Here is a 26,079-nt window from a genome sequence, read left to right as displayed (position 1 = left end):
GCTGTATAAAACAGCTTGTTATGCTGCTGCTTGATATCACAAACTGCTGTTTCTTACCACATTATGTTAATTATAAACACACTGGTTTAGCGCAAATAGTTTGACCATTTACTGCACTTTGTTATTAATGTTATTTATCTATAACTGCTAATGAATCGGAAGTCTCGCACGTTCACAAACATTTTTAAAGCTTGCCTCCATGTTGTAAAATTAGGTGGATACTCTTATTAAAATTCGTACAACTTAGCAACATGCTTTTGCCAAACTCACAAATATTTGTTGTTTTATTTTTGCATTGAAAATATAAAAAAAATCAAGCCCTAAATCAAGTTTGACTTTTGGACCCTTCATAGTTGATGGTTTGTGCACCTCTTGCGCTAGACAGATGTCTTTGACCTTTGCGGTCGCATCTCGTGTCTAAGTTAAAAAAGGTCAACTTTTAATAATCTTTTTTCTTATTCCATTCTCACGTTTTTAAATGCAAAACTGCTTTGTGTGATCAGCCCCTTAGAAGACATCTGGCAAGTAGGCAAGCTAGCTCACTAGGTTTTTGAAACAGAGCCATACAGGATTTAACCAATAAACATGAATGCTTCTAAAGAAAGGGATGTACAAATATTTCCTTTTTGACAATTCAGCGTAAAATGTTTATCCATTGCAAGCTCTTTGTGTTTAGTAGCTGTGTCTTTTGTTCTCTCTACAGACGCTGGCCAGATGTCTTATCATGTGGGACGAGATCGTTCCCAATGCTGATTGGGTGACCAGTAATGTGCCTCAGGTATGTTAGAGCTCTAACAAATCCAACATTTGCGTTCTGTTTCCAACTAGTTTCTCAAAAGAGGAAGCACATTTTTGCCTCAGGTCATGGTTTTACTTCCACATTCCCTGTAAGTTCACAGGTTGGTCAAATATTTAGCAACACTTGTGTTGTGAAAAGCGGAACTGTTTGGTCACTTCAGCCGTAATGGTGGTGAACAGGTCATTGAGCAAGAGAGGAGGGAGGAGAGGAAGGTTATTGAGATGTTTCAAAGTGTGTCTTTTAATAGTGAGGTACATTCACAATGCTGCAGGTGTTGCAGTTTATCCAGTTTGTTTAGAAATGTATTCAGTCTGCTTTAGGAAATCGCCCAGAAGCCCTGCAGCCTGAACTCTGAGAGTGTTTTGTACAAAACTGTCTGTTTCTGTCAATCTAGTTGCTTTTATTTTCTTATTTTTGCATGTGTATGTGAAAAAGAAAATGCCAATCACAATTCAGTATTCAAATATTGATTTGTAAATATTGATTGATTATAGTTTTTGGAATGTTGAATGCTGAACATTCTATTAATGCACGACACGTCAATGGAAAATCGTTAACCTTAAATTCCTTAGTTACGTTTCCTTTCTTGGAAATGCATAAAACTTTAAATAAATACAAAACGTCTTCCATTTTACTGTTGCTGGCTTCTAGCATCGAGCTTACACTTTATTTGTCATTGTTAGTGAATAGAGATGACGTGATGTTGTCGTGTAGACTGTAGGCGCGTTTCCATTACAGATTTGCGCAAAACTTTTGCGATTTTTCTTCTTCTAAATATCGATAAAAACTATTGCGAAATGACGCCGTTTCCATTAACCGATGTTATGCGACGACAACATCATTTTTTCCTCTCAAGTCATTCCAGAAATCCATTATTGGATTGGATTACTGGCCATTATTATTATTAATGGAAGGAAACGTATGTGTGTTATCCAATCATTAATGGCAAGTAAAGACCCTTACTGTGAGTGGCACATATGAGGTGTTTCTGGGTGTTTCACACTCATTTCTGCTCCGAGGTCTTGATTGTGGCACCACTATGAGGTTTAGAATCCAGTTTTCTGTAATTCTTTTGTCTTTTATGAATTTAATAAAGAACTCTGTCTCGTATTCTGTCCAAACACACCGCGTCATCTACGTCAGGTGACCTGTAAATGCGCAAAAACTGGAGTTTTTGCGAAATTAGCTGCGTTTCCATTACCCTTCAAATTGCGCAAATTGAAATTGTTAATTGAAAAATCGCAAAAACTCCCATTTATCGCAAAAAAGTTTTTCCGCTCGCATGAGGTGGTTTTTCAGGCATTTACAGGTCACCTGACGTAGATGACGCGGTATGTTTGGACAGAATACGAGACAGAGCTCTTTATTAAATTCATATAAGACAAAAGAATTACAGGAATACTGGATTCTAAACCTCATAGAGGTGCCACAATCAAGACCTCGAAGCAGATATGAGGGAGAAACACCTCATATGTGCCGCTCTCAAGTATAATAAGGGTCGTTCCTTACCATTAATGCTTGGAAAACACATACATCTCCTTCAATTAATAATAATGGCTAGTGCACAGGCTGGGATATAGTACATAAACCTACCAATGTCCGTTACCATGGTTTTTGGAATGATTTTACTTATCGTGAGAGGAAAAATGAAGTTTTAGTCGCATAACATCAGTTAATGGAAACGGCGTCATTTCGCAATAGTTTTTTGTCGACATTTTAAAAAAATCGCAAAACTTTTGCGCAAATCTGTAATGGAAACGCACCTATTGACGTGTTTCCATTGGGCGTATTTCCAATTCGCAATTTCAATTTGCGCAGTTTGAAGGGTAATGGAAACGCGGCTTGTGTCAGGCCCTTTTAATACGATTAAAGCTAAAAATATGCATGTTTTCAGATCATCAAGGAAAACATCGGAAACCAGGAGCAGACGTCCGTCTCTGAGGATCTTAACATGGAGACCTTAGTGTGAGTAGCATCCGATTCTGACTGATCTGTTTTTGATCATGTGATTTGTAGGAGATCCTTATGCCCACAGACTGTTTCTCATTCATGTGGAGGTGTTTTCAATAATGTTCCTCATGTCTGACTTGAATTTCCATTTGACAGTCTGAGGGTTTCTTCCTTTGATGAGTGAAATAAAGTTGTCACTGTTTCCACAGTCAAGCTCATGACTATATAATTGCTGGAGGCTGCCTGGCCGTGGGATTCCGGTTTGCTGGGTCTGCAAATTCAGATGCTTTTGACTGCTTAGTAAGAGGACGTTTACTTCCTCCTCACAGATTTTTCTGAAAGTTCTCTGAACATCCTAAGCATTTTCTTTCTCCTTTAGTACAAATTTGCCCGAAACTTCATGCAGTGTCTGACGACCTCTACGGCTACGGTAGTAAGTATATATTGGCATCAATGGCGTCCATCCTGACGTCATCAAAACTTTCAAAGTTCACACAACTTTCGGTGTCCTCCAGACAGGGCAGTATAACCTGCAGACGTGCTTGAGCATGGTCCTCTTGGCGGTTTCTATGGTCATGGCTGGTTCAGGGAACTTGAAAGTGTTGCAGCTGTGCCGCTTCCTCCACAAACGCACCTTTGGCGAGATGAACTATGGCTTCCACATGGCCCATCACATGGCCCTGGGCCTGCTCTTCCTGGGCGGAGGGAGGTTGGTTGAGTTTGATATGATTGCTCTAACAAAATCATTTATCATAACCCTGATATTTTTCATTACAGCTTATGCCAGTGACTGACAAAGGTTGATTATTCGTACACGTTTTGTTCATCAACACAACTTTTATGAATTTTGAAGCCTAAATATAGTTTCCAGAAGTAAAAAGCTTAAGTTTCGAACTACACCACGGTCACATGACTTCAACATTCAACATAATCCATAAACAACTCTTTCAATCTTCATTTAAAATCTACATCCTGGTTTCACAGACAGGTTTTTAGATTAAGCCAGGATTGGGCTTTAGTTCAATTGGGACATTTAAGGCGAGACACTACAGGTGAATAGGGTAAAAATGTTAACTAGCAGATATCACCATGAAACTTTCCCAGTTGATTACCTACATTAAGATGAGAAAAAAATGCATTACAAGTTTTCTGTAATTTAATGTTTAAATATGCTAATTAGGCATTATCTAATTAAATATGCACTACTTTGCATATATTTAAAAAAACGAAATCTGAGTATTGGATAAAGCCAGGTTAAAAATATTTTTTTCATTGTGTTCACATATTAGATGGGGAAAAAATTACTGAGGGATTTATGGATATCTAGTTTTGTTATCCTGTAAATCAGAATGTTCTGTCAATAGCCTTAAAAAGATTATTTTCACCATGTTTTTTGGAATAAAATGTTATATAAGTCAGGCTAGGAATAATATATTTACAAATCCCTCAGTAAATGTATTCATAATATTACTAGGTACAAGGCTGGCAAGTTTGGTGTATATAGAGGTGCTACTGAAGTGGAGATTTCTGACTTGGAGAATGAGAGAAAAGTCATTTTGAGAAAACGGCTTTAAAGATTTATATCAGCCAATGAGATTGCGCATTTAGAGTTAAATCCCCCCTTTTACTTTCATGATTGGATGCTGATAAAAAGGAAATGACCATATTTGGATCCGACAGCATTGTACAGGAGAGAGAGAGCTTTCTAACGGTGTGTGTGATGACAGGGAGCAGACAGCGATCGTGGAGCAGCGGGATGATTTACAACGCCAACTTTTGTTGAATTTATGATAAATCTACAGATGCAAACAGACAAAGTGTAGTAAAATAAAGACCTAAATGTGTATTTCAGACTTTTTTTCACCACAAGTCTGAAAAAAGATATGTTCTTGAAGACAAATTTCCCAAAATCTCAAAATTGAAAACGTTTTTGCCTGCCGTGTCTCGCCTTAAGTAGCTTTTTTAAATGTGCCTTAGAAAAAAAACATTACTGGTGTGCATCTTGAGACAAAACAATGGCGCTGACATATTTGAAGATCTGTCAGTGCAAGTTGCTTTCAGCTCAAACATGCATTTTGGTCTGGGACTAGGCTCGAGCCTTATCTGTGAAACCGAGGGTAAAAGTTGCAAAGTTTTAATTTGAATAGTTTTCAAGAGCAAGAGTACAAACACAACGAGGCTGTAAAAGTGGAATATTGAATAGATGAGTTTATCTGTTCAGCATAATGGCGTTTAATGTCCCCGACAACATCTGTAGTCCAATTTAGCCTTTCTCAAGAACCCATTAAAAAAAAAAAAACATTCGCTTGATGGAACCGGAAGCTGAAAAATGCTTAATGTGTTTCTGGGTTTAAGGGCTCATTCCTCCAGCACTATATTAAACTTTTGGTTTGTTACTCCTCCCACACAGGCCACACAGGCATGAATTATTTCTCAGGACAAAGGTTGTTGGTATTTGGCCAAGCAAAGCATGAGAACATGTCAGCTATATTTCATGCTATTTATAACCGCAGATAAAACACTATTGTCTTTTTGTCCTCTGACTTTAAAAGTAGGATAGTAGCTTTTTATCATAATACTTCCTCTGTCACGAAATGGCTTCTTATGTCCTTTGACCCCACATTTTATTCTTTGCTAAATAATGCATTAAAGGAAGTTTCCAAAAATGGAATTTTGCCATCATTTACTCATCCTCAGGTCATTCACACATCACACTTCTACACATTTAGTTACATTCGGTCACACGATGCATGAGGATCATCATTGATGTCAAATTTGCTATAATGCTTCATGCACAAAGTTTAAATGTGGAAGAAACAACATGAGAATGACACTTTTTAATAAAAAAATAAAAAATCCTGTCAGATGCGTCCTTACATTCCTGCTGCTGTAGATATGGAAATAAATGGCATATAAAATATGTATGGAAACGCGTGTGTGTGATGCAGTGAGCAGCAGGTTGACTGGTTGGCCGGTACACAGGCTCTTGAGCATTTTTAAAGCAAAATAATTTGACCTCTAACCAGGTCAATGAAATGCACAGTAAGAGCCTCTCGTCCTGTCAGAACCTGTTCAAGTGCACTCTTCAACTCGGCCATTATTTTTAAGTGAGGCCTTTGAAAGAGCACAAATAGTACCGGTGAACAATGGATGACCAATTTCCCCCTCGCAACACAATTGTGCGTGTGTCACATGCACTCTGAATGTCAATTCACATGCATTGTTCGCTGATTTACGTTTCCCTCACTCAGCTGGTAATGTGCTGTCAGTCAAAAACCTAATCAAGATCGAAATTTTTCTGACATTTTTTTTTTTTTTTTCACAGGTACACCCTTAGCACCTCCAACTCGGCCATTGCTGCGCTCCTTTGTGCACTTTATCCTCATTTTCCTGCTCACAGCACAGACAACAGGTAGATGCACATCAGTTGCCAACACACACACACACACACACACACACACACACACACGTCACAGTGAGAGAATATGGCTATATTGTCTTCACTTCTGAGGAAAACCACTTTCGCTTTTACTGTAAATGAGACGTGTTACCTAGAATCGTGAATGTGTTTGTTTGAATTGCCTGCAGCTACATGGTGTCAACGTGTCATTTTATACACTAGGCCCAGAAAGTATTAAACTTAAAAATGTGTGAATGTCTTGCATTAGATGACAAAATGTCAAAGCAAGTGCCATTTATTTGAATGAAAAAGCACAAGCACACTTTTCTAGCACACGTTTTACAAAAATAATTTTGAGTTTGAAATAAAACGATATGTCTAAGGAGCGTCCGAAATCGCTTTCTATTTCACGACCGAAAGTATGTGCTATATAGTATAATGCGTGTAGAATGAATGAATGCACTGTATCTGCAATGTTGTTATGTGACCTACAACATCAGATTCGTCACTTCACTAATACCATTCACAAATCTGGCATCCATCGGATACGCATTTCAGAGTCTCACCGGAAGTAGTTGGTCACTCAGATACTTTTTGTCTATTGTTTTATGAATACTTCTATATAGTGTTGAAAAGTATGCATATTCGGATGCAGCAAAAAATTTACACAGATTTTCTGGTTAGACTGTATTTCATTTTTGCCACTACCACAAAAAAATAGAAATGACCATTATCCTTTGACTTGACAGTGATTGAAACTACAACCGGCTATGTGTCAGGAGACCCTGGATGGGTTTGGGTTTTAGGTTGGGACCAGGGATTAACATGAACTTGTTTGCTCACCAGCCACTCTGGATAGTGGTTTTCCCAAGTTACTAGCGCACTCAGCATTTTCACTGGCCACAGTTTTGACATTGATACCATGGAGAAAAACATTTGGTAACACTTTATTTTACAGTGTCCTTGTTACATATGTTACATGTTCTTACCATTGTAATAACAGTAAATTATGTATAATTACATGCAACTAACCCTCAACCAAATCCTAATCCTACCCTAACCTTATAGTAAGTACATGTAGTTAATTAATATTACTCAGTAGTTAAGTATATAATTACACTGTAACAATGACACCTTAAAATAAAGTGTAACCAAACATATAGATATTTTTAATATTATCTCATAATTTTGCAGCAGGCATTTTAGACTGCTGTCACTTTAAGACCTGGCACACGGATCCATTATACTCTTACACATGCATGTGTTTTCTTTCTCAACTGTTTACCTTCACTTGAAACATGACTGTTTACATGAATACTCACATTTTGATATTATGTTGTGTGTATTTGACTGTTTAAGCGCAATAAGCAGCGAAAATAACTCAGATAAGTTCTGAGATGCAGCTTTATGTGCCGCATTTTGTGTGTGAGCACAAAATCTGCGGGAATTAGTTAAATTATGCGCAATCCCACGCCGAAATTCAAGCCCTGTAACACCAACAATCCCAGAGCTAATGAAATGAGTGAATGAGAGGAGGCGGGTTTGTGTGTAACTCGCTATAGCCCCTTTCACACAGCGCTTTGAACCCGGCAAATTGCCAGAGCGCCTTCTGTGTGAACGCAAACTCGACCCGGGATTTATGCCGGGATCGATGCCGGGTCGGGACCTAGTAACATTGCCGTGTTCAGTCCCGGAACGCGCGCTGTGTGAACAAAAGCCGTAATAATGCCGTGTCGTAGTGATGACGCTGAAGCGCGGGATCGTTCGCCAGCTGTGAAACGGTACGTAATGCGCAAGTTTATGATCGAATCAGAGAAACAAATGCACAGGCGTGGTTTCTCGAGAGAGAGAGATCGCAGCTCATAAGCAAATTTAAGACGCTGCTGAGATTACAAGTCACATCGATGTCACGTGTCTTTACGGCATTTTTACGGGTTGTGTGTGAACGCACTCTCTGATTCCGGAAAATCACTGGCAGTGTGAATGAACCAAAATCAAACGAACCCGGGTCAAATCCCGGGTCACTTTATCCGTGTATTTTCCGGAATCTCTGTGTGAAAGGGGCTTATGAGAGAGAGAGAAAGCGCAGTATCGTGTATCTATTCTGCGGAAAATGAGTTTTGGAAGCCTTTCAGATATTTCATTATCGAAAAATCTATATTTTTGAAACTCTACATTGCACTTAGTTTATTATTTCAGATGCCTTTTTTATAAGACTACAATTGAAAAATGTGTATATTAGCCTATATATAAAATTCAACCTGCCAAAGTGGCTAGCATGAGTGACTGGTTAGAAGTATAAATGAGCTTTTTTTGTTTCTCCTAAACATATGTTCCTGTTCTTCTTTGAAGGTATCACCTCCAGGCGTTGCGCCACCTGGCTGTTCTCGCAGCAGAGCCTCGTCTGCTGGTGCCTGTAGACGTGGACACTCTCAAACCCTGCTACGCTCTGCTAGATGTCACCTACAAGGTATGTACTGCGCCACTTTATAGTTTATATTACATCATTAAGGATGAATTTGACCTTCAATTCCATTTCCAGGACAAAAAGCCTCCTCAAAAGTGCACTGCAAACACACACTCAGATCTGACACGTTTCATGATCCCATTACTTTATTCAAATACGTTTTTTCTTCAATAAATAAGCTTGAATGCCATGTGTCGTTGAAGACTGCATGATTAGCTCGTTGCTCAACATCTAGCCGTCCCGTTGCATGTGAAGCTGTTAGGCCACATCAAAGAGATTCTTGGGTGATAAACATGGCGAAGGACTGTTGAAGGTTGACCGTGGCGTCTGACCGTGTCTCTCCTGCTGCTTTGAGAGGACTCATCTTTTCAATTAAATGACGCCAGTCAAAGGAAGGGAACCAGCTGTTCACAGCAATTACAAAGACGTCTTTGCTCACGCAGGCATTGAGTCACGCATAGCAGACGTATACATCATGGTGCAAGGCATTAGGTTTCTAATCTGTTTGTGCATGCATGTGGTATATGTTTAATAGGAGACGCAGTGGTACGAAGAGACAACCGTGGAGTTGATGGCTCCCACCATGCTGCCTGAGCTTCACCTTCTAAAACGGGTAACAAATTAAACTTCCTCAGTATAGCTCATATGAACTCCCTAAATCTGACCTTACTTTTTTTTTTTTCTCTTTGCATCCAGATTAAGGTAAAAGGTCCAAGATATTGGGAGCTAAACATCGACATCAGTAAAGGAACCCATCATCTGCAGTAAGTCTACATGTAGATTAACAGAGATTGAGTCAAACTAAACAGCTTTAAGCTTTGTTCCAAAATCTGAGCTGCCTATCTAGACAGTATTTTGAGGCATCGTAGCCAAAGTCCAGATGCAAAGGCTTTTCCAAAAGGTGGGCACTGGGCAGCAACTTTTTTTCCTTTTTTTTTTTGCAATCTAATGAGCATCATGTGTTGTTTAAAATAAAGCAATCCCAGAATGCACTGCGACAAGTTTAAAAGTTAATCCAAGATGCAGAAATATTCATATTTATTTTGCTCAGTATGGAAGTATTAATATAAATAGATGAACCAAATTAAATACTATTTTACCCAGAATTTGTGCATCCTATATACACACACTATAATTTTAAAATGTCAATTTAATAGAAATACAATTTTATTAGAATTTAATACTTTTATTCAGCACAGATGCATTCAATTAATCAAAAGTGACAGTAAAGACATAATTTTATAATGTTACAAATGTCTTTTCATCAAATAATCTTGAAAAAATATGTATAATGGTTTGCACAAAAATATTAAGCAGCACAACTGTTTTCACATTGATAATAATCAGAAATGTTTCTTGAGCAGCAAATCAGCATATTCAAATGATTAGAAGGATCATGTGACACTGAAGACTGGAGTAATGATCCTGAAAATTCAGCTTTGATCACAGGAATAAATTATATTTTACAAAATATTTAAATAGTAAACAGTTCTTTTAAATTGCAATAATATTTAATAATATTACTGTTTTTACTGTGTTTTTGATCAAATAAATGCAGCCTTGGTGAGCATTTTGAAATACACTTCCTTCAAAAACATAAAAAAATCCCCAAACCTTTGAACGGTAGTGCAGTTTTACGCTTAATGACATGCTGACATCTCAAACTACTCAATATCAGCCCTATTTATCAGGATATTTTTTTTATATAACTCTGATTGTGTGGCTGAAAGAAGTCATATACACCTAGGATGGCTTGAAGGTGAGTAAATTATGGGATAATTTTCATGTTTGGGTGAATTAACCCTTTAAGTTTCATTTCAGTTAGTATGCTACTTTAGAAGCCAGCTCACTAGGCTTTGGAACAGAACTTAAGGTAATTGTGAACAAAAAACAGGGTAGTTTGAGTACATTCTGTTTTCTAGATCCATCTTATCCCGAGACGGCATTCTCTACGTGAAGCTGCGTGCCGGACAGCTCCCGTACAAGGACGACCCTCAAGGCTGGAAGAGTTTACTGGCCCCAAACCTCAACAATAGAAGCGCTGAAGTTCGCACTTTTAAGGTCGGTCGGCCTGTGTGCCCAAACAAACTACTGTCCACAAACTGGTTTGGCCAATGTCTGTCAATATTTACCATGTCATATGTCTGTTTGTAAAGCTGTAAAATAATTCAAGCATTAAACCGTTCATGCAAATACAGAGGATGAAGGCATAAAGATATTTTTTCGGATGTTTGCCGAGGTCACAATCGTGTTCCTAATTGGATTAATGCAGCATTATGTGTTCTTTCAAACTCATGCAAAGAATTTTTTTCATGTCAATGAGCTATTTTTCCCTTCCCTCCCACTCTTTTGTCCGTCTCCTACGCAGCCCGAGGCCATCTCAACCTTCACCTCAGATGCTGCTTTGGTCTCCTTCGCCGAGTACTTCTGCAGAGCCTCGGAAAACATGAAGCATGTGAGACCATAAACATGTTGTTTTAAGGGAAACTGCTTGGTTTGTGCAGTTGGAAAAAAGTGTTCATGTCCCTACAGAGCTTTTGCATTCGTAAGGAAAGAGATGTGGATACTAAATATCTGTCAGAGACTAAATTTCACTCTACTGAGACGACTTGATCTTTTAAAAACTGTTTAGGTAAAGTGAAAGGCCTCAATTTACACATTGCAGGATGCAATTGTGTAGTAATTAATATTTTCTTTTCATGACAGATGATGAGTTTCCACGTCACTCTCAGCCTTTGGTTTTTATGTTTATGGATTTTTAGAGGATTATTATGGGTCACTTTCATCTTAAAGGAATGTTCTGGGTTCTGTTATACGTTTTATCGTCAGCATCCTTTTCGTGTTGTTGAAAAATGATTTAGTCCTCCCTCAGTTTTCATAAATAAGCAAAAATATGTGACGAGTAATATGGGATGGAAACTTGGATGGATGTTTTGGATCCAAAATAGGTCATTTGTGTGATTTGCAGTTTCTAGTTTCCGTGCTTGAAATGCAGCATTGCATTCTTTTCCACATGAACAGCTCATGATCTGATGAGCACTGAGTTTAGGTCGCTTACGCCCCAACCATCTTCCCAAATTGGAGTGACAATCAAAATAATACAACCCAAAATTTCCTTCAAAATAAAAGCTCAATGGTTTAATATTCGAAAGCAAAACAATTAAAACATCCATAAATATCCATGAATTTATCAACTATATGGAGTCTAGGGTAGAAATTTACATTTTAAAGCTGCCACCTTTCTTATCCTTGATGAGTTTGCTTTCCCGAGCAATGCGCTTAGAATGAAAGTGGCGAAGCATTACACCAGGAGAAACGTTAAAATATAAAATTATAAAAATGACTGAATATGAGACCAGTGTGATTAAAATCACTAGTCATGTCATGACCATGTGAAGTCGGTAAACTGATAACTTTTACATGATACAGTATGTGCAATCATACTTGAAAGGGATTGTGTATATATGGAGAAAAAACACAGGAATTATGTTGGTAAGGCATACAGTGACTAGAGTTTCAACTGATTTAGAAAACTTTACATGTTTAATAAAACACATTTTTGAAATGTGATTAGAAAATAATAATTTCAAAAGCATGCGTCAAATGCTCTCCATTTGAACCCATGAACATCTGGACACCATCTAGTATGTTGGCAAATACAACATACAATAATGCAACTCGCCCCTTCATTGTGTATAAACAAACGGGAAATGTGTTTATAGTAAATAATGGGAGCTCAGCAGGTGAGCAGGCGCTGCCACAAATAAAAACTCTCAGCTTCAAAAGTATAACCGTAATACATCAACGTACGTTTATTGTCATTTCTTTCCCATTGTATGTGAAATGACTTCTGGAGCCTCAGAAATGAGCCGCTGCGTCTTACTTAGCCATTGAACTTTTAAGGCAGCATCTTAACCGTCATGTGACTGATTGGGTTCGCTCTGCAGTTACATTTTATTTAGATGGTCCGCTTTAGACATTCTACTAACCTTAAGTACCTTTCTAACAACATGTAAACTAGCAGTCATTAGAGTATTAGTAGACTTAATATCTGCTAACACTTTATTCTGATGCTCCTTAACAGACATTCTACTGACTAGAAGTGACATTGCAAGTACAATAGTGTTACCCGCTCAAATTAATAGCACTCCACACCAGATACTTAACGTATTATCAACAGAGTTTGACATTAACTTGTTGCTAAACTAATGGCATGCTATTCTAATAACAAAACAATATTCATATCATACAAATTTGGGGTAAAATTAAAAATTTTAATTAGATACTTCTTAATATTAGACGAATAATACATTTATAATTTACATTTCTTGGATCATTTTATTCATTTAACTTATTGTAGCTCAATATGAGTTTGCCTTTGTGAAGGATTCATGTGAGCCACTTAAAAATACGGTCTAAAATTACTATATTTTTTTATATCTTTATATCTTATGATGCTGCCTACAGTGCATGTGTCACAGTAGCTATAAATATTAATGAATACAGTAAACATAAGAGTAAATATGACCCACTTTGCTGCTTTGCTTCCCTTATGTGGATTACAAATGAACACATGTACTGTGTTTTCTGTAGTAATCAGCTTCATGCCACAGATGCACTTCATAGGCATGAGGTTTGTAAATAAGTGAAAGTTCATGTATGGGTTGCTGTAGTTTACACATGCTGTCTTGTTTTCACAGAAGCAGGAGACTGTGGCCTTATTGTCAGCAATTCTGTATGAATGTGTGACACAGGAAAACCAAGAAATTCTGCCAACACACATCTCTATTGACCAGGTCAGTTCCAGTAAAGATGGCATTAAAAATACATGAAATGTCGACTTTAAAAAATCGGAATTCGTTCGAGCCATTGTTTTTAACAGCTAAAACACATTCTGTGTGAACTTGTGTGTGTGTGATCATCTCTGTAGGCCGTGCGGACTCTGGAGCAGGGCGATCTGTGTGAGACGTTCAGTCTGTGGCAGATGAAGCTGGTGTTAGAGCTGTGTGAGAGCAGAGTCCTTCAGCAGCGGCTCAGAGACACACACCGTCAGACCCGTGGCCTTCTGCTCAACTCTGAGTTCCTGCCCGTCATGAAGAGCTCAGCGGATCGAGCCCTGGATCACTGGCTCTGTGGTCAGTATCAGCAGCATCATTAACAGTGACTCAGATGTGCTTTCTCAGATTTCTATTTTAGAGATTCTGTGTCAGCTCTAGTCAGCGTTCAAGACTGCATTTTGTTTCGTGTTTTGGTCAACACCTTCAGCTAGTGTGAAAGGCTATAATCATGTATGCTCTGCAGGGTTGGCAACTTAAAGGCTAACAGGGTGAATGTCATGAAACCTGTCAAGAACATTTCTAGATCAGATCAGATTTCTAGATTACATCAGTCCAAAATCTAAAGGAAAAAAATATATTAAATTTTTTTGTAAAGAAATGTCTAATTGTAATACCATTCCATTTTTATTTACTGTTCTCCCTTATTCTCATTACTATTCTGAATTAAAAACATTTTTATTTAATATATTTATTTCTCATTATCAGTGTTTATTGTTCTGGCTGATTTTAATTGAGCAATGGCATTACTTCATTACATTGACATTTGCTTAATTGTCAATGTTAAAATGCAATGTTAAATGATCAAAAAACACATTTAATTTTCTTTGTACAAAATAGTTCATTATTATTATTAATGTATTTATTTTATATTTATTTTTTTATAAATATAAATGTATCAATTTATAATTATATTTGAATAATTTTGTATTAAAATAATATTATTTATTAGAAAAAAAAATTGGTAGGGGTGGGTGATATCTGAATTATGGCCCAGGAATTTCTTTGTCATTAATTTGGGGAGTATAAAGGTGCAGCCACACTAGACATCTTGTTCTATTCACTTCCATTCAATATGTATTCAAATGCACATCAGATAAATTCATGATGCTTGATTTATTTTAAAACTATTTATCCAACAACACTGTTTCTCGTTACAAACAGATAACAGTCACGTGCTACAAGCATACTTAAGAAGACAGCCAATGAACAACGACACTGATGTCAACATGCTGGCCTGCTTCCTGGTCTACCATTCCATCCCGAGCCTCAAGAATATGGTGGCGTCTGACCTGGAAGGTAACAGAAGCTAAACCTGGTTCTACATGTTGAACATAGAAGTCTTATTTTAAAGGAAAAGTTGTCTTTTAAGTCTAGCCGGTTTATACAATCATTTCGATACTTGCAAGCTCGTCTAAGACGAGTTTCTGTGCGAACACTTACGCTCACAGAAAGGGCCTATCAGTCAGAGTGTGAATGCCGAATTAAGTTCTCTTTCACGTCTTATTGTGCTTAAATACTTAAATACACACAGAGTTGTTAAATGCCCATCTCAGTGAGTATTCACGTAAACACAGTCAGTTATGTCTTAAGTGAATGCAAACAGTTGGGAGAAAATCGGATGTGTCAGTATATTGGATCCGTGCATTAGATCTTAAATTGACAGCAGCCTAAAAATTTGTTTAATTAATATATTATGTGTCCTTTTGCTTGTAATAGACGGTTAGAACGTTTACCTGTGTTCTGTAAGCTTGAGACATTTTTGCTTACTTTAGTTAGCGTTCTAGTATTAGTTTTTTCTGTTTTAATGAATTTTTTTTTTTTAAACAATGTGGCAGCTTCAAATGAAATACATTTTCTCATATGTATTTTCTCGTTATTTCATCCGACTCATAAATGAAAAGGTTTTAATAATATCTGAGCATCATTAAATGTGAGCGAATGTTTGACTATTCTTTTTAACTCTTTACTGAAAATAATGTCAGAGTCGATTAGAATAAAATCAAATGTTTACAATTTATTATGTCAGGTAAATGTATCATGCCAATCACATAATCAGTTCAAAGATAATCAATACAAAACATCAAATGCTCTGGAATAAAGAGAAGAGATGCGAACCCGACAGAGTCTCTGCGACACTCAGCATCACAGGCTGATCTGAGGTACAGAATCGCCCCGATCCTCTCGTTGCATTTCATTATATAGACAGAAACTTCTTTCACATGGAAACATCTGCTAACAATGGGAATTTACATTCAGAGTTGACACCTTTTGGGAGTAGGAGGCCATTTGCCTGGAGACCCACCCTCCTTTGTGTGCCAGTTATCTCTAAACTCTTAAAAACCTTATTACCTTTTGTTTTACTACTTTGGGAATGAGACCTTTGTACCAGTCGCACTGAGACATTTCAAGTGATACCAAACATGATGATAATTATTCACAGCTTACAATACACAGTGCATGACATTGTAAAAACTGTAGGTCTATCTTTACTCTGGTCGGTCTCCTCACAGCCTCACAGACATTTTCCATGAAAAATTCTGAAAGATCACTTTTGAATGACTGACATCTCAGAATTTACCAGTATTTTGGAGCTGATGTGTGAATGGTCTCTTACCGGTAAAAAGCTGGAACGCCACACATGCACACAACAACATATTTGTGTATTTACCAGTCATTCTGGCAATTTTATGGTAATTTACCGGGATTGCTGTGTGAAAGGGGCTATTGACTTAATGAAATACAGTATTGTTTAGTTGGACTCGGACTTGATTTGGACTCGATTGGACCATAGACGCACCTTCACTCTCTTCCATTAGCCCTATTCGGACGGGACTAGTTTAACATGGAGAGGTGGGGTAAAGTAATAATTACCAGAGCTTCTCTGTGATTTTAGTCCCTTCCGAATGTGCCATCTCAGTGATCATTACGGACAATGTCAGTGAAGATTACGGCGACTTTTACCTTCAGTAAAAAGGTTTGGAAAAATGACCTCAGGTAATACTAATCCCGTGCGAATAGACCCGCTGTAAATATGTACGTAAATATTTCGTCATTTCCTATTTAAAAGTAGTTTTCCACGGTTTTTCAATTATAGAGACACTTGAAAAAGCATTCAGTTGCGTTCTAGACGCTGGGACGAGTCTGTGGCAATACTCAAGTGTTTTCCACACACCATTCAGATCAGAAAGAAGGTCGAAAGCACTTGTTAGAGGCACAAAACATCTTTTAGCGTTAGGTAAGTGCCTATTACCAACACAATCCAATCTAAAGTTAATTAATACATCGTTTGACCGGACATAACTGTTTTATATATATAAATAAAATATAGGTTATATGTGTTTGCGCACATGAGATCAGGAAGCAACGTAATACACACATGACAACAGGAGGGTAACGGCGATGCGCAAATTGAGTTACCCCTCCCACTTCTGCTAGTTTTACTGAGATCTCTTATCCCGTGCGAATTGGCCATTAATATTACAGACGTCCTGTGGTAAAACTACATTACTCCATCTATCCTTGTAAAGTTAATCCTGTCCGAATAGGCCTATTGTAGAAAAGTGAAAACGCCAATGTCCCAATATGGCGCTGACATCTCTCGCTGATTACGCAGACTCTGAGTCCAAGTCTGTGCAGTAGTGAGTGTTGAAGTGGAGCCGCGGTATCAAAGCTACCTAAAAATGACAGAAACCATCTTTGGGAAAAACATTTTTGAAGTGTAATTTGATTGTTTAGTTTGTCTCACGTCCCATTAGATTACATGGAGAGGGCGGGGTTTATTACATATACTGGATCCAGCCACCTGGGGGGCGATCGAAACATTTTGGCTTCACTTTTCAGGACTTGTGCGGCACACTTGGTTTGGACGTAACTCAACTAAGGTGGACTTGAACTCAACACTAATTCTTAATTTGGTGAAACCCAAATTAAAGCTCCAAAAAGGTTAAAAAAAATCACCATAAAACAATATTCTGCTTACATTTCAGTCTGTTCCTGACACAAAGCTTTCATATGGCTTCAGAAGACTTGAAATATAGTGCTAGAGTTGTATGAACTACTCTTAAGGGTCGATATACTTCAGCCGAAATTGAATAACCAACTTGTGTGACGTCGTTTTGAACAAAATCAGGCTGAAACTGAGTTTGTTTAGACTTTCTCTTGGAAGTTTGAAAGAGCTTGCAAAAGCAAACTTTCTGTAAATGTTCACTCCAGCTGATAAACACCTTCAAACTACTACTGTTCCATGGTGATTACGTAATAGATACGTGTGGCTCTGGGGCTCCAACTTCTTTGACATGGAAATGTTCTCTGGTTCATTTCTACTGTTTATTTTGTCTGAAATGACATCATGCCAGTTTGTTCTTCAATTTCGCTTGAAGTATTGGGGCATTTATGGTGCTTTGTTTGCACGATGACCTCTGGTCACTGCTGCTTCCACAGAAGAAATAAAGTCGGAATGACAAGAGCAACCATAAATGAGACAAAGCGAGTCAGTTTTTCTTTGAAATACTGGATATCTGGTTAATTTGTTCTGAAATGTTTCACTTATGTGCAGCCAGCCTTTCTTAAACTGTGTTTCTTAACTTTATCGTTGTGGTCTCTCTGTACAGGATGTTCCTGTTTTCCAGAGTTCCTGCTCAAGAGCAGTCAGTTGGGTGTTCCTGTACGTGCCCTGCTGCGTTTGAGTCCTCTTTTTCTGCAGAATCGTGATTCTGGAGTTTAACTGCACTCCTTCAGACCAATTCCTGGAGGTCGACCAACGTTCTCCCGAACCAGGTACAGTGGCAGTGTCCTCACAAGCCAGCCAACGACTCACAGGAACTTGCTGCAATACCTTGCGTCAACTTTTAAGGTTTATTGCGTGGACGTTTTTATGACATGATGTCCTTTAAGAGCCAAAGTGATGCACAGAAGCTCTGAAGAAACACTTATTTTGATGTAAATAATTTGTAACTATATTTGTACTTATGATAATTCAGCCAGTAAATATGACTTGAGGACATGCTTTTGATAAAGTATGCCTGCCTTGTATGAAATAAAATAAGTTTTGTTTGTCAGAAACAAAAGAAGCTCTGTTTAGTCAGTTTTGCGGGGGATTTTAGGGGTGTTTGCCCAGGTGAGCATCACTATTAAGGGGTTTTCACACATGCAACATCTACTAAATCGCTGGAGGCTGCCATACAACTCAATTGCATAACTCCCATTGATAGAGTTCATATCATGTCACTGTTCATTTGCATAGAATTTTACTCTTCCAGTCACTTTGTTGCTGCAAATAATTGTATATCTGTGAACACCCCTTCACTATTGCTTATACTTAAGGTTAGAGGTTTGTTTAAATCAATAAACCGAAGTATTAAACGTTTCCGCAATAACTTCACCAGGACATCATGTCTTGTTGAGGAGAGGTGTGCTGTCATTTTCAGTGTTGTTATTAACTAAACCTATGAAAAAAAAAAAAAAAAGTATTTAAAAAAATGTAATATAAATATTGGATGAAAAACTAAAAATGAAATGTTGCCTTGGCAACTAACTGAAGTTGAAGTACTAAAATTACTGAAGCTAGAACTAGAAAAAGTCTATATAGAAATATATATATAAAGACAAAATTTTTAAAAAATTAAACTAAAATGGAAACTGAAAAATATATATTTTAGGGCTGTCAAAATTAACACGTTAATTTTTGCGATCATTTTTTTTTTTCAGTTTAAAACAAAATTGTCAAAATCCCTGTTTTGTCGAGTATCCTCTGAACGGCAGTGTGTGTGTGTGTGTGTGTGTGTGGTTGACAGGTTTTGCATGGGCATCCACCGCTCATATTTCCATCAGGAAATGTAAAAATCTAGTTTGTATAAGTCTGCTTGTCTTCCACATTGCTCTGTTGTCTTTGCCTTTATTTACTGTGGCTCAGCAAAACAAGTATCGCACAAGCATTCCTGTATAAATGAAAACCACCCCACTGCCAGGAACACATCGCCACACACCCTCTCACATTCCACAGTATTTGAATAGCCACGTTGCTGTTTAAAATAGCTCTGGTTCGACTTCTCTTTGAATACTGCTTTCAGTTACTGTGTAACTATTTTACTGAACTAAACCGCACTGAAGTGAAAGTTCTGCTGAAACTCTTGCTGTTTAAAAAACGTGAAGTGATATAAAGTTTATGTGAAGTCAGAAGACTTGTGTAGAAGCCACTAGAATATCATTTCATTTTCTCTTTACCCAAAAAACTTTTTAACTGACGTCAAACGGGTTAAGTTGTCATGCATCTCATACTTTAATTTTACACAGGAAGCTGTATATGAAGATTTGAGTTTTTATGAGCATTTATATGAATGTAAAAGGAAAGGTCAAGATGCTGTACCTTGTCACTTTTGGTCTTTTTTTTGGTCACCATTTATTTAAATATGACATGAATTTTTCATGGATGAATGTTTCACATACGTAGTCTCTCATTAAGTAAGTCTGCATGCATAATAATGCTAAAAGAATCAGTTCATAATAAGTTTAGATGGAAAATATAAATACATGTCAACAACATGTCAACGCTGCATTTCTAAAATTTTGATGCCAGGTCACCAAACCAATGTGGTCATTGTGCCTAATGCGTCATGGAATTATTTAGAAGTACGTTTTTATCCGAAAACTGAAGTCACTTGTTAAAACGTTGACTGAGACTCTCACACTTGAATGTGATGTCAAGTTGGAGTATGCAGAAGTGTGAATGAGATTTGAAAGCCGCAACAGAGAGGACGTTTTTTCTGTGCCACTATCGAGCATAATTGTGAGAATAAAGACTTTTCTCCTGTCTGCCAATCCCATGCCATTGGCGATTGAAGATTCATTTTGAAACAGCTTTCAATTTGCATTAAATTTCCATTAGTTAGCTTGGAGTGCACCACTTGGGCAAAAAGCATATTCAGAGTTTCATACACACTCTTTACTTCTCTGTAGCACTTCCTGTGTGGCTGGGCATTGGTATGGCAGTGCCTTGTTCAGGAAACCCATGCTATGTGATTCCACCAATGCTCTTTGATCAGATATACCCGTGTGTATGTGTGTGGTGAGTGTTTAAACGCTTCATTTCTGCTTGATTCCCTCTGGAATGAGTTAAATGATCACTTCCGCCCAGAAGGCTGTGCAACCTTTGCGAGGCCACGTATAAAGTCTGGATGAAGAAATAACCGCCGCTCACGTGTCTGGAAATTCCTGAACAGTGACACGCCTGTGATTACTGAACCTTTAATCATGAGATCTGTGCTGAAATCTGGAGGGAAAACGCACTTTTGAAGCTTATTTGTGAGGTTTGGAAGATTCGGTTTATTTGAAAGCATGCATAGCTTTTATTTAACTTGTTTAATTTTGTTATGAGCCAGTTTTTGACTGTCATTCTGTTCATGTGCATTTCAGGAAGGCAGGCAAACTGTGATACCAGACGTGGGATGTTTGGAATGTGAACAATGATGTTGTGCAATCTTGTGGTTGAAGGGCAGTCCGCCTTTTTGGGATGTTATTGATATTTTTCATGCTTCGAAAACAGTTTCACATTTAAAATATTTGTCATTGCATGCAGCTTTTTTTTGTGGAAAGTCCTCGCTGACACAATGAAGCATGCTGTCTGTGCTTAAGCGTGATCGGATACCCCCCTGGTCTGCTGCCCCGAGTCTATATTTGGCATGATTAGTCATGTCAGAATGAAGGACTTCCCTTTCTTCTGCTGTGACATCACAATACGTTCAAAGTTACAATGTGGGGAAGTATTGTTTTATATGTAGTGAGTGCATTTGAATGTAGGTGAGCAAGGCCCGGTTTCACAGACAGGGTTTTAGATTAACCCAGGATTAGGCCTTAGTTCAATTAGGACATTTAAATAGCTTTTATGAACATGAACTAGAAAAAAACATTACAAAACAATGGCACTGATATACTTTAAGATGTGTTGCTTTCGGTTTAAACAGCTCAAATGTGCATTTTAGTCTGGGACTAGACTAAAGCCTTGCCTGCGAAACCAGAGGAATGTGTTTTATATTCATTATTGATTATGTCAAGTCAAGTGGCTTGAATTTGACAAGCATTTAAAACATGCATGAGCAGGTTTTCAGGCAGTATCGCAGTTTAAATTCCCATACACACCCAAATTCTTTCACATCCCCCCCACCCTTTTACAATGCTGCCATTAAAAAAAACTGGGTCTGGTGAGTTAACTAACATGAATTTTGAGTTTATGAATGTTTAAAGAAAGATTTATGTTTTTAGATAATATTGGGTTTTTGCTCATTTTTAATCACCTTTTTGCAGTTTATCCAAAAAGTCTTGCTGTGACTTTTTTTTTATTTTTTTTTAAGTACAAATCTTCCATAAAATCTGCATGCATAAATAAAGGTAAAATAATCAGTTTAGAATAATTTCAGATGGAATATATTATCATATCATGGCAGCCACCCACCTGTAGTTAACCAATGCTGTGTGCATTTCCTCTAAAAATGCATGTCTAAAAGTTGTGCCAGGACACCAAACCTCACCCATATATACTTATTTTTTTATTTTTTGGCACGCATCACAATGAGCTCATTGTTCCCAATGCATCATGGAGTAATAAACTGATTGTTTTACCCTGGAAAATGAAGTCACTGTTGTCAAGGCGTTAACTGAGACTCTATTCATTCACAACCTACAGACAGATTTTGAATCGTTGCGGCAAACTGTGTCGGGTGAAGTGGGCGTCACCAAGAGCGCTCAAGAGAAAGTGTGTGTGTGTGTGTGTGTGTGTGTGTATGGACCTGTGACTCTACATGAATGACTCAAGTAAAGAACACGCGTGAAACCACTATTTCAAAGGAAAAAGAAGAGGAAGAGGGGACATCTTGAGCATTCGCAGTGGAACTTGCGTTGCGCATCTGCGCAAAGTCTCTCCAAAGTCACTTGGTAACTTTTGCGCAGAAGTGCTGCTCCATTCTCAAGCAGTTTTGTGGTAAGTGTACATTAAACTCACTAACGCACTGACTTAAGTAGGCAATTGATTAATTATGGGGGAAATAATCATGTTAATGCGATTTTGTTCTTATTTATTTTGCGTTTTATATGATTCTCTAAACTTTTACTGTTAGATGCACTCCTCTACCCGTATAGTCTAGTCTAGTATAAAAATGAGTCAGAATTTGAGCGTGCACTGGTGTGTTCCTCCCATCACCACGGCTGTAGACACTACCAGAACAATATAATAGTTTATTTTAAACATACATGTGCATAACGTTACTTAGTATGCACTATATTATACTGTCACTTGCAAAGAACGGTTGCAGGCTTTCTTACATAAGACACAGTGAGTTTTTCGGGTCATTTTATTCTCATTGGGCGCTCGATGAAGATAAGAGGAAGCCTGCGGTGCAAGCATGAGATAGTGTTTCTAACTTCCTGTTCCTCTTTAGAAAAAGACACTTAATTGGAATAGCTATGCATGTCTCCCTATGGCAAGCGCACATATACTGCTGTTTTCACGTGGAATAACGTACCACGGATAATGTAAACGTCTCGTAATGACACCTGTAACTGAGCTCCCAGTGAAAAAACAATTTCTTGTTAATTTTACGAAGCGTTTGACCCGTTACGCGTAGCCCGTTCTGTGGTTAGTTACTGTGTCGAGTCACGTACTAAGTAGTTCCAGCCACGTCACAGCGAGGGGGCGTGGCCTCGGCTTGTCAATGCGTTTGTATCTGGGTAGAAAAGCGCGCGCGTGTTGGCTGTGTCAAACCGTGTCAGTGTGCTCTCTCTCTCTGGCTTCCTAGAATCTAGATAACAAAACTAGGGTCATCATGGCCGATGCCTGATAGTGGACTTCTAAAGAAATGAGTCCCTTTATGAAAATATGTGTGGCTTTATCAGTCGACAGCTGACATCGACTTCTGTGCGTTATTTACAGGCGTTTTTATAACCTCATCAAAATGTCCTGTGACTTCATCTTTTTCTTCTTGATTTGACTGTTGTATATCCGTATATGGAAATAATAACTAGTATTTTTACATTTAGTCTTTTGTATTTATATTTACACGTCACCGATGACGTTGAATAAACACGACGCGATGTGACTCATGCAAGACGCGCCGCGAAGCGTTTATTAAACAAATTGAAATAAACTTTTGACCCCTTTACTGTGAGAAAGTCATATAATCCCGCTCTTTTGAGTCTGTTTTCCCTCTTATTCGTATGAGGTTTAAGTCTTCTGGAACTTCCTCTCGATGCCCATTCATGTGGTGGTTTAGTAGCCACAGCGCGCGCCTGTACTATATACACTATCTGTGATCACAGAGGTGATTTCCAGTGCCCGACATCTTTTAACAAACGTGATGAATATTACAGAATTTACTCAAGATCTAGATCATGAGTGGAACATGCAAATTCAGTAGGCTACCCTGCTCAACTAATATCTTAAAATATATTTAAAATGGTCCCACAGCCTTGTCTGCCTGACCAGATAAAACCAGCACATCTTCTTAGGCTAGTTTAAAATATATCACTCAGAAAGCACTATGGTGGATGATCCTAGTCTTCAGACCACTGTAATACCATGCTTTTGTGGGAGTACCATGTAAATACCATGGTATAATATGATAGTCATACCATATGGTACTATCACTGTAACGTGTTACTGCCTCAGTACTTTTATGTTTTAAATATATGATATGACTGTGCACTACCAATTTACAGTACAATTTTATGATAATTTACATATCTGAAGTGACAGAAGGCCCAGCTATTGAACTGAAAGTAAGCACTCTAAGAAGTCAACATGTATTTTTAAGGTCACATTCGTACCCTGTCATTTTACAATGCACTCCTCCACATCTACTTTTAGTTAGGCAACTTTTGGTTTCCAGTAAAACCCGCTTACTGGTGGCCGTAGAGAGGCGGAAGTGGTGGCAATGAAACTTACATTCATAAAAAAAAGAAAAAAGTGTCTATTGTTCTGTTTCAGATGTGTTTCGAATGACTGTACGCAGTCTTATACTGTTCAGCAGTAGTTTAGTGGTTCAGGGGATATATAGATCACCTCATATTTCAGAGTCTGAAGCTATTCATCTTTGGCTCTGAGGTTGAGTATGCGAGAGGGAAATCTCTGAATCACTGGGCCTGAGTTTAGTCTGATCAGTCAGAATAGAAAAAGCAAGTAAAACGGCTTTGAGGAATGCATACGAATCTGCAAAATGCATATCTGATAGATAGATAAAGGGTGATTAGAAAACAAGCCATGTGCTGTTGCTGTGGTGTGAGTTGATGGAGTTTGAGGGCCTCGTGTTTTCCTAGGTTTCTCTGCCATCTAGTGGACATTTCTCACAACTTACAAACGTCATCTTAAGTAAAAGCATATATAGGCCTGGTTTCACAGACAGGGCTTAGATTAATCCAGCCTGAGTTCAATTAGGGAATTTAAGTAGCTTTTATAAACATAATTTAGAAAGAAAAAAACATTACTGGTGTGCATCTTGAGACGAAACAATGGCACTGACATATTTAAGATATGTTAATGTAAGTTGCTTTAAAACAGCTCAAACATGCATTTTAGTCTGGGACTAGATGTAAGCCTTGACTCTGAAACCGTGGGTACGAGTACTTACTATAGGGTTAGGTTTGGTTTAGGGTTAGTTGAATGTAATTATGCATAGTTTATAGCAATTACAATAGAAACTACATGTTACATGTGTAACAAGGACACTGTAAAATAAAGTGTTACCAAATAAAAATATTTTATATAAAGATACATACATATTTATATTGTTTAAAAATTTTGACTTGTTATTTTTTATTATAATAAAAAGCAACTATTAAAATTAAGTATTTTTTGTTTTAAGTTTATACATAAAAACTGTACAGTAAAGGTTTATGTCAGCAGTGAAACATGAAGACTTCTTTTGTCCACTAGATGGCAGTATTTACAACATTTCTGACACATGACCTTTGGCGTGCAGAACCTGATTTCATCAAGTACCACACAGATGTTGATCCTGAAACAACATTCCAATCAACCAATCAGATTTGAGGGACAAGTTTACAGTTTATGCCAAGTTTCGGCTTAGGGTTTGGTGCTTCTACATCAGTGTTATTCACCTATTATTTCCCTCTGACTTTAGGGATATGTTATGGGTTGGGATTGGGTCAGGGTACATTTTCGGACAGGAATGTTGTTCCTGGATCAACAAAATATGTTTACCCAGGTAAGCGTCTAACTCGGCAAAATCAGGACGTAACAAACTTTCCATACAGTTAATAATCACTGCAGGGAGTCCAGCGTTAATGTTATGTTAATCATAAACGAATATAGATTAAGTGGTTTCTGCACGACCTGCATAGTCATAAATTCTTTGTTAATATGTACATACTGTACATATTAACAAATAATTTATGACTATGCAGGACGTGCAGAAAAGACTTATTCTATAAGTCCATAACTCTTACCATACCATAACTAATTTTTATATGACTTAACTTTTTATTTCATATAACTTTTATAAGTGGACTGGAGTACTGTGCAAACAAAATTATGTGAATGTTATAATCATACAGTATCATGGTTTATATCAGTGTATCATTATATTAGTATATCATGCCCTCAACCCTAACAAAAAAGTAC

The 26,079-nt window shown here is 37.7% G+C and overlaps 1 protein-coding gene and 1 long non-coding RNA gene across 3 annotated transcripts in view; one reads left to right on the top strand and one right to left on the bottom strand.

The window, feature by feature from the left end:
* The window catches only part of LOC309486289, a 54,858-nt gene extending 47,267 nt beyond the window's left edge, over positions 1-7,591 (bottom strand). Inside the window, exon 1 of the long non-coding RNA XR_014201455.1 lies at positions 7,182-7,591. This is a non-coding gene — a long non-coding RNA (uncharacterized lncRNA). The remainder of the gene's footprint in view (positions 1-7,181) is intronic.
* anapc1 (anaphase promoting complex subunit 1) overlaps positions 1-26,079 on the top strand; it is a 115,164-nt gene that overhangs the window by 53,738 nt on the left and 35,347 nt on the right. The window contains exons 34-48 of one of the 2 annotated variants that reach the window (XM_082153266.1): positions 704-778; positions 2,694-2,764; positions 2,959-3,049; positions 3,129-3,179; positions 3,265-3,458; positions 6,075-6,161; positions 8,502-8,619; positions 9,152-9,229; positions 9,313-9,380; positions 10,539-10,677; positions 10,985-11,071; positions 13,317-13,412; positions 13,547-13,751; positions 14,616-14,750; positions 18,065-22,425. In XM_082153266.1, coding sequence (XP_082009392.1) covers positions 704-778; positions 2,694-2,764; positions 2,959-3,049; positions 3,129-3,179; positions 3,265-3,458; positions 6,075-6,161; positions 8,502-8,619; positions 9,152-9,229; positions 9,313-9,380; positions 10,539-10,677; positions 10,985-11,071; positions 13,317-13,412; positions 13,547-13,751; positions 14,616-14,750; positions 18,065-18,177 — 1,608 coding nt within the window. In that variant the 3' untranslated portion in view covers positions 18,178-22,425. Of the gene's footprint in view, positions 1-703; positions 779-2,693; positions 2,765-2,958; positions 3,050-3,128; positions 3,183-3,264; positions 3,459-6,074; positions 6,162-8,501; positions 8,620-9,151; positions 9,230-9,312; positions 9,381-10,538; positions 10,678-10,984; positions 11,072-13,316; positions 13,413-13,546; positions 13,752-14,615; positions 14,751-18,064; positions 22,426-26,079 lie in introns of both variants that reach the window. The other variant, XM_082153265.1, reaches the window with a different exon arrangement.

Source organism: Leuciscus leuciscus, assembly GCF_965113295.1.
Source record: "Leuciscus leuciscus genome assembly, chromosome: 22".
Taxonomy (NCBI): Eukaryota; Metazoa; Chordata; class Actinopteri; order Cypriniformes; family Leuciscidae; genus Leuciscus; species Leuciscus leuciscus.
Note: the sequence above shows the minus strand (reverse complement) of the source record. Positions and strands in the feature narration are given on the sequence as shown.